We start from the raw sequence: 15,963 nt of genomic DNA on the forward strand, positions 1-15,963 counted from the left end.
TTGCGCGACTAGGTCGTTTATCGGGTTGTGGCTGCATACCTGGACAAATGATATCAGTTCTTACTCCTGGTGTATCCGTCTCCCTAATTGTCGCGTACTACCGTGTTTATTTCAGTTTCCCGGAAGTGGCCACCCTTGTGCAGCACGACCATGTGTACAGTGTTACATGTGTGTGCCTGTGGAGAGAGCTACAGACCACATATGTCTTCCGATAGAAACAACTACAGGTAATGATGTTTTTGTAATGCTTTTCTTCTTTGTAATATTGCCTGAATATATCTGGACTTAATGTCTTAGTTATTAACGCACTCTTTATGTGTAGATATATTCAGTGTAACCAGAGTTGTTTGAGGTGCCTATTTTCACTGTCACACGAAAAAAAATCGAATCGGCTGGAAAGTTGTCATTGTCTGAATAGGTTAATATGACTCATGTTTCGGCATGGCCACCGCAGCTCCGACAGGTTAGTGTCTCGTACTTTTAGTCCACCCTTAGAGAATTATTTAATCGTTCATAGCCGATCAGGTGATGGCTATAGAGGTTACACGACTAGGTTTAGCATTTCAGAAATTAACTAGATCATCAGCTCGCCAACTTGGACATTGAATCGCTTACAAATAGCTCTATTAACAGTGTGAATACTACTCCCATAGGGGGTGTAACCTACCCTGGGGACAAAGATCAACACGACGTTTTAAATCTCACGTTATATTATTGTGTATTTAGTGGTTTAATGCACCAAGCGATAGACGCATGTGTAATGCATGATGCAATAAACAGATTAGGTTCACCGAACTTCTTTTCAGTTTCTCAGTTCAGAGTCCGAGTCAGACCATCTGACATTATTTTAAATTTTTATTCTGAATAGTCTGTTCGTTGAGATAATTTGTTTCTTATCATAAATAAGTTGGTTTCGGACCGCGTCTCCTCCGTGGTCTTTGCGCAAACCACAATGACAGTTCACTCCAATACCGCATACCAAACACGTGCAGTTCACGAAACCCTTACAGATAAACATCTTGTGTATCCCACAATACTCAGTCCTGCATGGCTTGCTGCAAGTCTCAGATTTTCCTAGAAACACAGATTTGCAACGATACGGAGCGGGTTTCACTTTTGCTATATGTACTTAAAAGTACTTTAGTCTAATTGGTTGACGATCAACATCGTTGCTGCTAAACCTAATGCCACGAAAGTCAACTGACGGTCTTTCTGTCCCTTGGAGGGTGTGTAGTACTGGGAGATCGTTGACGTCGTCGAGGGGTGCTAATCGTTTTCCGGTGATGAGATAATACAAGTGCATGACTTCGTCCATGTCTCGGACTTGCGCTTTAATGAAATCGATTCTTTGCGTACGTTTTTATGCGGCTTGTAATTTCATGATGTTTCCGCTCCGCTTCTATTTTGGCCACGTTCGGTGTTCGTAATGTAGAAAAACGGTAATTACTACTGGAAAAAGCTGTGGCGTTGACTAAAGCTACACCGACCATCACAGCAATCGTAGCCATTAATGTTTTATGTAATATAACAAGGACTCACTTTAATATGTTTTCTAGATTGATCCCTTGCTTGATGAGCATATCTTTGGTGACCATCACCAGTCCCAAATCTATCACGAGCATGACCATGTCGTATGAACTGAAATCGACTTTGCAAGTTTGTTGTTTCGTGACCATTTTACTTAAACGCTCGTATGTCCGCCGACCACTGTGGAGTGACACTGTCGTAGATAAATGGTTTTCCCTCAGTGATTGCCATGATGGTGTAGTATTTTCGTTTTGTTTCCGTTAATGTAATCATGCAGCCGCGGTGATACCCTTGAAAGAGGTCTCCACAGCGCACGGAATCCACGGTGTTAATGGACAGTTTATGATGCCTCGCTAAACGGGTTGTGTGTGTGAGTGTGTGTGTGTCGGGGGGAAGGGGTTCTCCTCTGCAGGTGCTTAGGTCGAATCCGTTGTTTAGATGTTTGTTTCCGTCAACTTGTATATCATTAGTCAGATGCATTGTTTAAATTGACAGTGCATCACCAACGCTAAAAACCCATCGTATATCGGTGATACAACTCACGTCTAAGGGTTAAAGCATATCAAATGCAGTACGGTCTTCCCACAACATTTGTGACCGCACACGATGGCGTAATGCGGCTCCAGTGTCTGATGATCAATATCAAACTTAATACTAGCAGACTTAATATTGACTTGCACGAGTCTTGCTCTGGAGTTGCTCATCCATAGTCACGTACAAAGACAGGCTTAATATACCAGCGATGTGAGCCTTCTTGGTGATTTTGATCGTGACCCCTTCACTTCTGTTGTCGATGTGATGTCCACTAACGTGAAGCTGATCGTCGTCCGTGGATCGCCTGTCCATTTCTGGATTTGTGACCTTACTGAACTCCAACGAAATATTGTCGATGGTTTCTCGCACATTTTTATTGCATAGACATCAATGAATACTATAACAGATACAGATAGACGAGTGAGGCTACTCCTGGCATGATTTAAACATATCAGAAACTTAATACCTATCAAAAGATAGGTAACACGAGACATCATACGGAATTTTCGTATGACATATTATGGTTACATTATTTGAACATACGAAACTATGAAAACACATCCAATACGTCTCTAGGTTGTCCAACTCGGGACCACTGCATGAGCAACGCAAAGGCTACTCGGAGATGCTCTTTCCAGATGTTGAAAACTTCCAGCCTTTCAGATCAACTTGCTTTCCTGAACACACATACAGACTATAAAGGCATTAAAGAGGGCCGTGGGAGAAGTATGTTTTCATAAACCCTCAGTGTCTCACGTAACTTTCTCCAAATGTATCCCTATAAAACTGGCCGAGCTGGACAGTATCAGCCTGTTTTCAAGTCATATGATCTGAAAATGTCAGCATTACTTGTTGGCGACTCGTTGAAGTATGTTGGACGTTATACGGAGAAAGAAGGGATCGTGACAAGGTCTCTGTCCGGAGCCAAGGTGGCTGACATTCCCGATCTCTTGTGGGACATTGAGAACTTTAAGGTAGGAAACAGTTGAAGAATGTAGGAATTTGCACAGAATGAGGATTATTTCACGTGCGTATGTTTTATTTTGATCGCCCATATGGATTCATTTCTGAAGTAATTTTTAATTCTAAATTGCTTCCAGTTCATCATCGTCCACGCAGGGATTAATGACCTGGCGTACATGCCTAGGACGCCTGGACAGGTCTTGGTCAACTTTTCGAAACTGGTTGATATTATAAAGAAACGGAACCCAGGGTATTTCATCTAGTTTTATGCATATGTTTAAAAAAAGAACATTTGAATGCCTGTTACCTTTTTATGAATAAGAACTGTTTAATCTGATTTTTACTTATACAAGCGGTTGCAAAGTATGGTCTAAAGGCCAAGGCATTGTCCGATTACAGATTAGTTATTGAGATTCGATATTTCAGATTTCAGCGGGTGGTGAAAAGATGGGATGGGTGCACATAATGTTTTGTAAACTATATTTCACAAAGCTGTGTTACTCCTTTCCGGTGTCATGAGTTAGGTTTAAGTTGCTTTTCAGAGCTTGGGCCAAGTCGGACCGAAAGCTTGTTATACTGTGCCTTTATTGAGATTGTCAAGAAAATAGGCTTGACTTTAAGCCACGTGCTTGCTTCAATTACTACATTTTGAGACTCAACAAAGAGGTATTTAGGTAGACAGAATAGTCATCTGTAATTGTAAACATAAAACAGTACACGTGTGTTAAGTTTAAACTGTTTTTGAGAGGTCGGGCCAAGTCGGGCCGAACAGAGACTTACGAGGGGATGTCAATAAGTTTTGAGCCTTGAGCATTTTTCATACCCAGGTGTCACAGCCTATGGTACGACATTGAACCTTGGGGTGTAGCTGATGTGATCTGTAAGTTTTGGTAGCCTACTCTCAGAAGTTATTGAACAGCTCACATTGACAGAAAGAGACCCCCCCCCCCCACACACACCTCACGGCAGTGAAAATGAATAAAATTGAGTATAGAGCAGTAATTAAGTTTTTAGTTCTTGAAGGAAACTGGGCGAAGAACATTGAAGAAAGGCTTTCAGCAGTGTATGGGAAGTCTTCCCCTTCATCTGCTACCATCAAACGATGGGTCAATGAATGTAAGCATGGTAGAGAGAGTCTGGAAGATGACCCCGGTCCAGGTCGCCCAACAACAAACACTAGTCAGGAAAACATTGACAAAGTGCATAGACTTGGGCTGGAAAATCGTCGAATCACGCTCCACGAGTTAGAAGAGACCGTAGGCATTTCACATGGATCCATCGAGACAATTCTTCATTAACATCTCGTCATGTCTAAGGTGTGCGCAAGATGGGTGCCAAGAATGCTTACAGATGAAATGAAGCAAACAAGGGTCACCATAAGCAACTCCATGCTAACCAAATACAACAAGAATCCAGAAGATTTTCACTTTAGGCTAGTAACCTGTGATGAAATCTGGATCCACCATTATGATCCTGAGAGCAAACAAGAATCCGTGGAATGGAAACATGTCACTTCTCCCAGGACCAAAAAGTTCAAAGCCTCCAGATCAGTGCAGAAGGTAATGGCGACAGTCTTCTGGGATAGCAAAGGCGTCATCCACATAGATTACTTACCAAAAGGAAGAACAATGAATGGGGAATATTACGCTAACTTGTTGAGGCAAGTGCGACAGTCAATCAAGGAGAAGCGCCGGGGCAAGATCAGACGTGGTATTCTTCTACATCAAGACAATGCTCCAGTACACACCTCTTGCGTTGCAACCGCTGCTGTCCAGGAATGCGGGTACGAACTCTTGCCGCATACTCCCTACTCTCCAGACCTGGCACCAAGTGATTACCATCTGTTCCCAAATCTTAAGAAACACTTGCGTGGTCGTAGATTTCAGGATGATAATGAGCTTATTGCTGCTACTGAGGCTTGGTTTGAGGACCAAAATGGCGCCTTCTACAGAGATGGCGTCAGCGCCAGTCAGAAAAGATGGAACAAGTGACTCACAAGGGGACTATGTTGAAACATAAATGTGGTTCATACCGATATTTTGTGTTTTTCTATGTAAGGCTCAAAACGGGCTTCACTTTAAGGGGCCAGTTTTCTTTACATGTTGCACTTGATAACATTATGAAGTAGTATTTAGGTACATATGATACCACTATAACGATTTAAATACAATTATACATGCATGCGTTAGGTTTAAGTTGATTTTGAGAGCTCGGACCAAGCCGGGCCGAAACTTTGTGATACTGTGCCTTTATTGAGATTGTCTAGAAAATAGGACTGACTTTAAGCAACGTGCTTGCTTCAATTACTACGTTTTGAGACTCAACAAAGAGGTATTCAGGTAGATAGAATAGTCATCTGTAATTGTAAACACAAAACAGTACATGGTTCGCAGTGGAAGCTTGTGAATACTTAGTCAAATAATAACAGAGCACTTTTCTTAAATTTTATTTCATAGCTTTATTCCCAAATATGAATAACCCCAATTTGCTCAAATATATTTACACATACCAACTACGACATTAGAAATGTCTTCAAAAAGGGCACCATTCAAGTGTTCAAATAAGACACTATCAGAGTGCGTCCTAGAATGACACAACAGTACTAGTGTCCAAACATAATACTACAATAATGTGTCCAAAATATGACACTACACCATAGATACACCAAATGTGTAATCTCCATCCTTTTCAACCATATGTCTACAAACTAGACCACTTCCAAAGACACCCAATTAAACATAGAGAGAGCCACCAAAGTGTGACTGCTCTCATTCAAGTCGACCATCGAAGTGAAACAACCATGTGCTAATCTGCACGTTTTTCAGCAGAAAAGTTCAGTTGCAAAATGCGTTCCCGCGAACGTTACTGTGTCCATGAACGGTGTTGTTTGGGCGAATCCTTCTGTCCATTCCCCCCTCCATGATAAAACTATCATTCAACTTGAGCACAAAATCAATCAGTTCAATAAGAATCTTTTCAATAAGAAAAAATCAAGTTTTATCATCACGCTATATTTCTAACAGTAAACTCTACACCCACAAGGTTGGACTTCATAGAATTTCTGAAAATAACGTCCAAAGAATCAGGAACATATGCTACATGAAATAAAGGCACATGTAAGTCCACATCTGAAATGAGATAATTCTTTTAAAAACATGAATATACACATAAGTCCAGTTTTGGAAATAAAGCATATTTTCAAAAACACATATATACATACATATTATTCAACCTGCACAGATGTAACACCGATCCTGGAATTCTTTTGAACATGAATCACATCTCAGTAGTATATAACACAACACTCACTTTACGTCTGTTTTTCCTCATTCTTCTTTTTCACTTATTGTGTCCTTTCTCTTCATCTGTCCTCTTCATCTGTCTTGTCCTTCCTCTTTATCTTCTCTTCATCTGTTGTATCCCTCCTCTTCTCTCTATTTCTTCCTCTCCATCTGGTCCTGTCCATCCTCTACATATATCCTCTTTCGCTATCTCCAATGGACATACTTTTGATACTGGCCTTGTTATAATTTTCGTTTCAGTTTTTATGTCCACTACTCGTACATGCCCGTCTGAACCAGGGTATGTTTTGACAATTATCCCAAGGTTCCAAGTACCGCGTGGTGCATCAGGTGAAATGACTAGTACTACATCATTAACACGAAGATCTCTGCTGGGAGTGAACCACTTCTTTCTACATTGAAGAGAAGGTAGCCATTCCTTCATCCACCTTCTCCAAACATGTCGAACTAGTTCTTGAACCCTTCTCCATCTCTTTCTGGGACTGAACGAGGTAGTGTCTACCGAATCTGGTGCAAAGATTCCTCCACACTGGCCATGTAAGAAGTGGTTCGGTGTTAATGGAACATCATCAGCAGGATGTACACTTTGATATGTAAGAGGACGGGAGTTAATGAGTCCTTCTGCAGCAACGAAAGCGGTTGTCAACTCTTCATCGGTAATATCTCCAGAACCAAGTATAGCAAAAATTGCCTTCTTCGCTGACTTAATCATTGATTCAAACACACCTCCGAAATTTGGAGCCTGAGGAGGATTGAAAAGCCAACGAACACCCCGATTTGCTAAAGATTGTTTTACTTTGTCTGAATCTAGCTTTGAAACTAGTTGCTTCATTTCATTTGCGGCCCCAACAAAGTTGGTACCATTGTCAGAAATCACTTCTGATGGCAATCCTCGTCTACTTGTCATTCTAGAGAAGGCATTGAGAAATGAATCCGTATCAAGGGCATATGCCATTTCAAGGTGAACTGCTCTTGTTGCAAGACAAGTAAACAGGCAAAGATAACGTTTGTTTCTTGTTTTTCCACGTCCCTGAATTGTCATAAATGGACCCGCGAAATCCACACCTGTTTGATCAAAAGCACGGAGAGAATGCCTCAGACGAACCTTCGGTAGTGGAGCCATGATTTGAGTGACAGGTTTTGCCTTTCTACGACGACAAAATGCACATTCGCGTTCCCATTCCCTTATTTCCTCGCGTGCAGCAATGATCCAAAACCTGCTTGACAACATGGACAAGAGATGATTTGTCCCAGCTGCATGATTAGCATCTTCATGGTGTTGCTTCACGATCAGTTTGGTGACCCTGTTCTTTCTTGGCAAGATAATTGGAAATCTTGCTTTATAAGGCAAAAACTCAGCATGCTCAAGTCTGCCACGTGATCTAATGAGACCATCATCATCAATGAAAGGATCCAGACCTATGAGTTTGCTACTTTTGGATAAGGGCTTTGAAGCCTTTAATGAAGAATACTCCTCTGCAAATGCTACTCTTTGCATTTTGAAAATTATTTGCTTTTCTGCATCAAGAATCTCTTCTGCTGATAAACAACCTGTTAATCTTTCAGAAGAATCAGAAGAGATATTGTTGACAAATCTATACACCCAAGCTGTAATTCTGACAAGTTTGTTCCAACATGAAAAATCTGATGGTTCCACTAGGGAAACTGAATTTGAATATGCTGCCAGAGTGCGAGTTTCTTTGATGTTTTTTGAGTCAACAGTATTTGTTGATTCTAACTTCAATGGTTGTTCTGGCCAATCACATTTTTTCATTTTTAGGAACTTTGGACCACAATACCAGGTCTCTGACGACAAGTTAGAAACTGTTGTTCCTCTGGTAAGTATATCTGCCACGTTCAATTCTGTAGGAACATGCTTCCACTGTGATGGTTCACTATGCTCTTGGATAAACCCAACACGATTAGCCACAAATGTTTTGAAATACCGACTGTGGTTTGTTATCCAAAACAAAACATTCAAGTTGTCAATCCAAAAAGTTGTACATGAGATCCCTATTTCTAGAGCGTGGTCAACAGACAGCAGTAACTTAACTCCCAGTACTGCAGCCATTAATTCAAGTCTTGGGGTCGAGACTGTTTTCAAAGGAGTAACACGACTCTTGGAAGCCACAAACTGGCTGGAAACCTCACCATTTTGGTAAGTATTTACACAGTAGACAACTGCGCCATAAGCATCTTCTGACGCATCCACAAAAACATGCAACTGTTGTTCCTTAACTGAAAGGTTCAGTTGCAAACATCTAGGAAACCTTAACTCATTCAACTCTGACTTTTCTGAAAGCCACACTGATGCCTTTTGTTTCAGCTCGCCAGTGAGTTCATCATCCCAATCCAGTCCACAAAGCCAAAGCTTTTGCATAATAACTTTTGCCCGAATATGAAATGGAGAAAGGAAACCAAGTGGATCGAACAACTTTGCAAGTTCCCTGAGAAAACCCCTTTTGGTCAGTATGAACTTATCATCTGAGGAGGAACTTCGAAAACAAAACTCATCATTCTGAGCAATCCATACAAGTCCAAGAGTCTTAGCAGACGGCAACTCATTTTTTATTAAGTTGACTTCTGATGCCCTATCTTCTACAGGAATGATCTCTAAGACTTCTGGTGAATTCGACAACCACTTTCTGGACTTCATTCCAGCTTTGCCCCAAAGTTCTGTAAGTTGTCTATACAGAGTCTTGCCTTCCTTAACATCTTTCACCGAATCCATGCTGTCGTCCATGTATGTTGACTTGCAGACAGTTTTTGCAGCTTTTGGAAATTTATCTTCATGTCTACGAGCATTCTCTCTGGAGATATATTGTGCGAGGAAAGGTGAAGCATTTACACCAAAAACAACCCTTGTGAATTCATAAATTTGAGGGATTTTTGTTTCATCCATCGATCGCCACAAAAATCTGAAGAAAGAACGATCTGCAGGAGATATGCCTATCTGTAAATACATTTCTGCAATGTCACACACTAATGCAATGGGATATTTGCGAAAGCGAAGAAGGATTTCAAACAAGTCACCTTGGAGTTTTGGACCTTGATGTATGGTATCATTAAGAGATATACCCTGGCACTTTGCTGATGCATCAAAAACTACTCTCACTTTCGTGGTAGTCCGATCTGGTTTTACAACTGGAAAATGTGGCAACAACCACTGATTCCCTGACAATTCTACATTTTCCACAATCTCAATATATCCTTTTCTGAGGTAATCTGTGATAGTTTTCTCATACATTTCAGCAACAACATTGTCTTTTGAGAGTTTCTTCTCAGTACTACATAACCGTTTATAGGCCATATCATAATTTTCCGGGAGAGACTGAGGTTCAGCCTTCCACGGTATGCCAATTTCATATCTGTCATTCTCATATTTGATGGTATCTTGGACAGATGAAATGACGGATGCATCTTGTTTTGTGAATACAGGACCGTTAGATGTAAGGTCGTCTACTTCCCAAAACTTTTGAAGCATTGAATTGAGTTCAAAGTCCTTTCTCGACCCAGCTGTGAAAAAAGTATTGGAACTATGTTCATTGTTATGACCAGAAACGTTTCCAACACAAGTCCATCCCAGTGGGGTTAGTCTAGCGATAGGTTGCCCCTCACCTCCAGCTACATCCTCGTATGAACGATGGAGTTCCAGGTAATCCATTCCAATGAGTAAGTCAACAATCAGTGGAGTCTGAACTTTTGGAAAAGGTATTTGTTTCAAGTGTGGCCAATGCTTCGAGTTCTTTTACCAGTCTACAACTTTCATCTGGCCCGTAACTCTGGTTGTGGTCAAAGCAGAAAGAGACATATTAATTGCACCATCCAAACTTTCAATACCAAATTGAACAGATTGCGAAGAAAATTTCTCATTTTGACCATTGAGCACATTGACCGAGACCATTTGATCTTGACCCATCAAACCAAGTTGACAAGACACATCTTCATTGATGTAAGTCTGAGTACTTGCATCGTCAAGCAATGCATTTATAACAATACGCTTGTCACCATTTTTTACTACAACAGGTACCGTGCGCAAAGAGACAAGCTCTGTCTTGTGACTATGTGTAGATGACATTGTTGTGACCCTAGAGTCACCTTGAGACGTAACTGATGTAAGTTGCCTTTCATTGCAAGAATTGTCTATGGACTTGACAGAGTCACTTTTAGCAGTTTTAGTTGCATTGCTGCGAATACTTGAATGTAATAAATGATTATGTGGAGCGTCGCAATTGTCAATACCACAAGTGTTGGTCAAGTTGCATTTCTTGCCAAAATGATTGGAACCTAAACATCTGTAGCAAAGATTTAGCAGTTTTGCTATTTCCCATCTCTTTGGTATGGGCATAGATTTGAACTTAACACAGTTTGTGATAGGGTGGTTCATTTGACATATTCTACACCTCCGGCCAGTTTCAGCTTGTTTTCCAAAAAACGACCCTGGTTTTCGTACATCTCTAGTCATTGTTCTACCCATTTTGGAAACCCCACGAACAGTTTCTGAAGCAATAGTACGAAACTCTGCTTCCATCAGTACCCACTCACGCAAAGCTTCAACTGACTCCTGTCGTTGAGTCTCATAGATCCATCTTTGGTAATTACCAATCATTGATTCCGTCATTTTCTTCAGTAGCTGTACATACAATGAACCATAACCCAACTCCTCAACCTTATCAGATTCTTTCATGTTCACAACTACCACATCCAACATATCTGCAAATCGCTCGACATCAGCTGCACTTCCTGGACGAACTGGTCTGAAATTACATATTTCCTCTAGTTGCAATGCAATATGACGTCGCATTCCCCCAAACTTCCTATCCAACCTCTCTAAGGCAACGTCATATGCAGTGGCGCTGTGCCCTAAATCCTGAATGACCTTCAAAGCTTCACCCCCTACGTACTGACGCAATTGAAGCAGTTTGTACTCTGGAGTTGCAGGTGCTTGGTCTATGCAAGCAATAAATGCTGCCTTCCACGCTTCATATGCTTTAGCATCACCAGTAAATACTGGTATTGATACACGTTTTAACTGTTTCCACATATCTTTGCCAATGTCATAACAGTGAGAGAGAACATGTGGGTTCTGATCAAAGCTATCAATAGGTTGCCTAGAAGCTGGAGTTTTTGGTAATTGTAACTGTTGTGGTGTAGGAGATATTGATTCAGTTTTATCTCTTGTAGAGCATTTCGATGAAGCATCTGACCTTGATTTTAGATAACCCTGGGCTTCATTTTGAACCTCTGTACCTACTTCATCCAAATGTTCTCCTTCAAGCATAACCTTCTTGCTATTGTCTTTATCACCTAAACACTCAAACAACTCAGAGAGCTCAACAATAACCTCAAGGGCTTCAGTCTGACAATCATTGACCTTATCAATGGCATCCCTAACATCTCTTCGTGACGGGATTTGTTCACTATCAATCAGTTTCTGTAACATGTTCTTTGATTTAGTAAATGCAGATTTCACAATCATTTTTTGACGTTTTAGTTTCACAACTTTATCTTCGTCATTATTCTCATCTTGTCTTGAGGACGGAAGGGAAAGGTTTGCCGCAGTTTCTAATGTGATCTCATCACCAATACTAACTTTCCTGATCCCTTTCGGGGACTTATCACTTGACTGTGACATTTTGAATTTATCAGATCTATTCACACTATATACAATTTAAAAATAACACACACTGGGACACAACCAGTGTAGTTAATCACTCTAATTTTTAACAACCACCAGTACCACATCCAGTGACCGAAAACTATGAAATAAATATAAAGAAAGTGTTCAACAATGCATGATTAAATAACCACGCTCTGCTACCAATTTTGGTTCGCAGTGGAAGCTTGTGAATACTTAGTCAAATAATAACAGAGCACTTTTCTTAAATTTTATTTCATAGCTTTATTCCCAAATATGAATAACCCCAATTTGCTCAAATATATTTACACATACCAACTACGACATTAGAAATGTCTTCAAAAAGGGCACCATTCAAGTGTTCAAATAAGACACTATCAGAGTGCGTCCTAGAATGACACAACAGTACTAGTGTCCAAACATAATACTACAATAATGTGTCCAAAATATGACACTACACCATAGATACACCAAATGTGTAATCTCCATCCTTTTCAACCATATGTCTACAAACTAGACCACTTCCAAAGACACCCAATTAAACATAGAGAGAGCCACCAAAGTGTGACTGCTCTCATTCAAGTCGACCATCGAAGTGAAACAACCATGTGCTAATCTGCACGTTTTTCAGCAGAAAAGTTCAGTTGCAAAATGCGTTCCCGCGAACGTTACTGTGTCCATGAACGGTGTTGTTTGGGCGAATCCTTCTGTCCAGTACACGTGTGTTAGGTTTAAGCTGTTTTTGAGAGGTCGGACCAAGTCGGGCCGAACAGAGACTTAACACTTTTGATTGAGGCTATGTTAAGAATGAAGTGAGACCAGGGCTTCACTTTAAGGAGCCAGTTTTCTTTACATGTTACACTTGATAACATTATGAAGTAGTATTTAGGTATATAAGATACCAATCTATGGATTTAATTACAACTGAAGATGCATTTTCTAGGTTTAAGCTGGTTTTGAGAGCTCGGACCAAGCCGGGCCGAACTGTTGTGGTTGAGATGATGTTTAGAGTGTGGGGAAGAGTTCATATCTTGCATGCTTTAAATACTATGAATAGTGAATTTATGGGGTGGTATTAACTGGATGTAGACGTAGGAAACATTTTCGCGCCGATGGAAGCCTGTATCGGAATGAAGTCAAATATTTATGCATTTTTAATCATGTTTCGTTTATCGATTCCACTTTTAGACGTAACCTCGGTCAGCCAGCTCACAGGAAACTCGTCTTCATGAGTTTTAGCCGATTTATTCATAGTAAACTATATATGGTAAACGTTTGTGGCTTAAAATTGATTATTATTATCAAGGATGTCTGTTGCATTAATCATTTGTAGGCATGGTGCTCTTTAATGGGATCATTATCCAGTAATGTATTTGGCCCGCCGTGGCCCGGCCCGGCCCGACTTTTAGGCCATCCCGTCGATGGTATACATGGTGCCGACATTCGTGCCAAGCTCCGCCCACCTTGGTTACTGTTGCTACGTCCCCAAGCTTTCGGATGCTGAGCTGTCAAAATGGCGGATACACTTGCAGACAGCGATTGCGTGTTGACAGTCACCGAAGACATTATCTGTTGTGTTTTTACCAGATCACGCTACTTTAACGCAGAAATCGGAACAGAAAGGCTTGAACTATTTCTCGTAGGGTTATGTCCATTACAAAGGAGTTTAGAGCCGTGACAACACCTCTGACATTGAGGCCAAGTGCTGGCAGTCAGTGTCGAAGAATATTAGGGCTCGCATACCCTTCATTTGCGGCTTGACACTAGTGTCGAGAAGATCGTTGACAGCTATTTTTTTGTAAAGCTGGGTAAGTATGTCACTGATGAGAAATCGGTAACTCCTCACATAAATCACTTAAAAATCAAAGTCACATACATTAACAAACTGTCGCTTGTAGTGATGGTTTATATGCTCTCGTATGGTTATGACTAATCTTGATTTATTTCTAGTTCCATCGAATTTCGGCAGCAGAAATATCACGACCGTTTACACTTTTGTATTGACATATACTATCGGCAAAAATGAAACTTTTTTCCATTCAGTAGGTGACATAAAACGGTCCATAAAATTCAATTGTTCATTTTTCGATCATCCTCTAAATGATACACATAGGCCTGGTTTGAGAAGTAAACTTTATTAACGAAACGCCACACCTAGCACAGAATCATGAATGTACTATTAATTATTATTCTAGTAACATTAAAAGTTAGGATCTACTGGAAACATGATACTGGATTAGATGTTTTCTTGATTCAAAAATATTTCATTGTAATAAAAAAATTCTTTAGATTTATTTCACCAGAATGCATGTTTTTCAGTCTTGGTGGAAGATGTTCACGCATCATTGGCTTTGTGAAGACACTTCAGTAATTGAAGCTTCAAAATTTCACACATATTCCTGAACAACACAGGCGCACCATACTCCCTCAACCGTGACAGATATCCTGGGGCAACAAGATCAGTCCAGTGCCAATCAGCCAAGTGATTGCTTTTGACACAAGGTATGGATGTTTTGAAAATACTTTTAGATTTTCACATTTGTCACTTTTGAATTGTCATAACTGTTCTACACTTAATCATTAAAACAGATGCAATATAAAAGTTGGTCTTAGTGGTTTATAAAGAGTATATATGCATTGAACTAAGGATTAATTTTTTAATTTTCAGAAACTGTATGTATGATGACAGTTCGTCAGATAAATCAATTTGGAGGAATATTAATTGTTGCTGAGTGCCACAGGAGCCTGAGGGCATCCCACTGCAGTACATGTTACAGAGAGATGCACCCACTGTAAACACTCCACTCGAGATGCCCAGTGTGGATCAGTCTTTTCATATCAGGTAATATCTTAATCTATAAGAAAGTGGATCTTGTTCCTCTAAACAGACACAACATTACAATCGTTAAATCTTGTTTGTAGTAAGTCTAAGTCTAACATTTCATGAAAATGAAATTAGGTTTATTTCACATTCATATGAAAGTATGCAACAACATATATTCTTATCATCTGTACAAAACTACACCCTTTACTGGCTTCAGAAAGGACAATTCAATTATACAAATGTTACTTATTTTCGCTTAAGATGGTTCATGCACGAGGGTTGGCTGAAAAGGTTCTAAGCCTCACTGTGAAGAAAAGTTACAAAGTCCACTTTTGTAATTTATTTTTCTACATAGTCCCCTTCCAAGTTCACACACTTTTGCCAGCGATGCTGCAAGGCCCGAATCCCGGTCAGGAAGAAATCTTCTTCAGCTACCCTAAAAAAATCATTCACAGCGGAAATGACGTCATCATTAGTTGCAAAATGGCGACCGGCGAGTTCCTTTTTCATTTTGGGGAACAGGTGGAAGTCAGAAGGAGCCAAATCAGGTAAATAAGGAGGATGGTCAATGAGTTCAAAGCCACAATCGCGGATTGTTGACATGGCCACCACCGATTTGTGAACAGGCGCATTGTCTTGGTGGAAGAGGACACCTTTAGTGATCATCCCTCGTCGTTTGGCTTTGATTGCTTTTCGCAACTGGTTCAGTAGATCAGCATAGTATCTGCCGTTGATAGTTTGACCTTTTTCAAGATAATCAATGAGCCGAATACCCCTGGAATCCCAAAAGACTGATGCCATCACCTTTCCAGCTGAAGGAACAGACTTGGCTTTCTTCGGAGCTGGTGAATCAGGATGCTTCCACTGTTGTGACTGTAGTTTTGTTTCTGGTTGAAAGTGATGTATCCAGGTCTCATCCATGGTTACAAATCGTGCCACAAAATCATCGGGATCTGCTTCAAAACGACGCAAATTGTCAAGGGGCGTCTGGAACCTGACACGTTTCTGTTCTGCTGTCAAGAGCTTTGGCACCCATCTTGCCGAAACTTTAGTCATTCCTAATTCGTTGGTGATAATATGCTCAACCCTCTCATGAGAGATGCCCACTACACTAGCAATATGTCGAGTAGTCAATCGTCGATCATCCATCAACATATCGAGCACTCGCGTGATGT

At 40.5% G+C, this 15,963-nt stretch overlaps 1 protein-coding gene across 1 annotated transcript in view; it reads left to right on the forward strand.

Moving 5' to 3' along the window:
* The window catches only part of LOC137277083 (uncharacterized), a 41,293-nt gene that overhangs the window by 12,818 nt on the left and 12,512 nt on the right, over positions 1-15,963 (forward strand). Inside the window, exon 2 of the mRNA XM_067808782.1 lies at positions 116-227. Within this exon, the coding sequence (XP_067664883.1) occupies positions 116-227 (112 nt within the window). The remainder of the gene's footprint in view (positions 1-115; positions 228-15,963) is intronic.

The sequence above is a fragment of the Haliotis asinina genome, chromosome 1, assembly GCF_037392515.1.
Source record: "Haliotis asinina isolate JCU_RB_2024 chromosome 1, JCU_Hal_asi_v2, whole genome shotgun sequence".
In the NCBI taxonomy this organism is placed as follows: Eukaryota; Metazoa; Mollusca; class Gastropoda; order Lepetellida; family Haliotidae; genus Haliotis; species Haliotis asinina.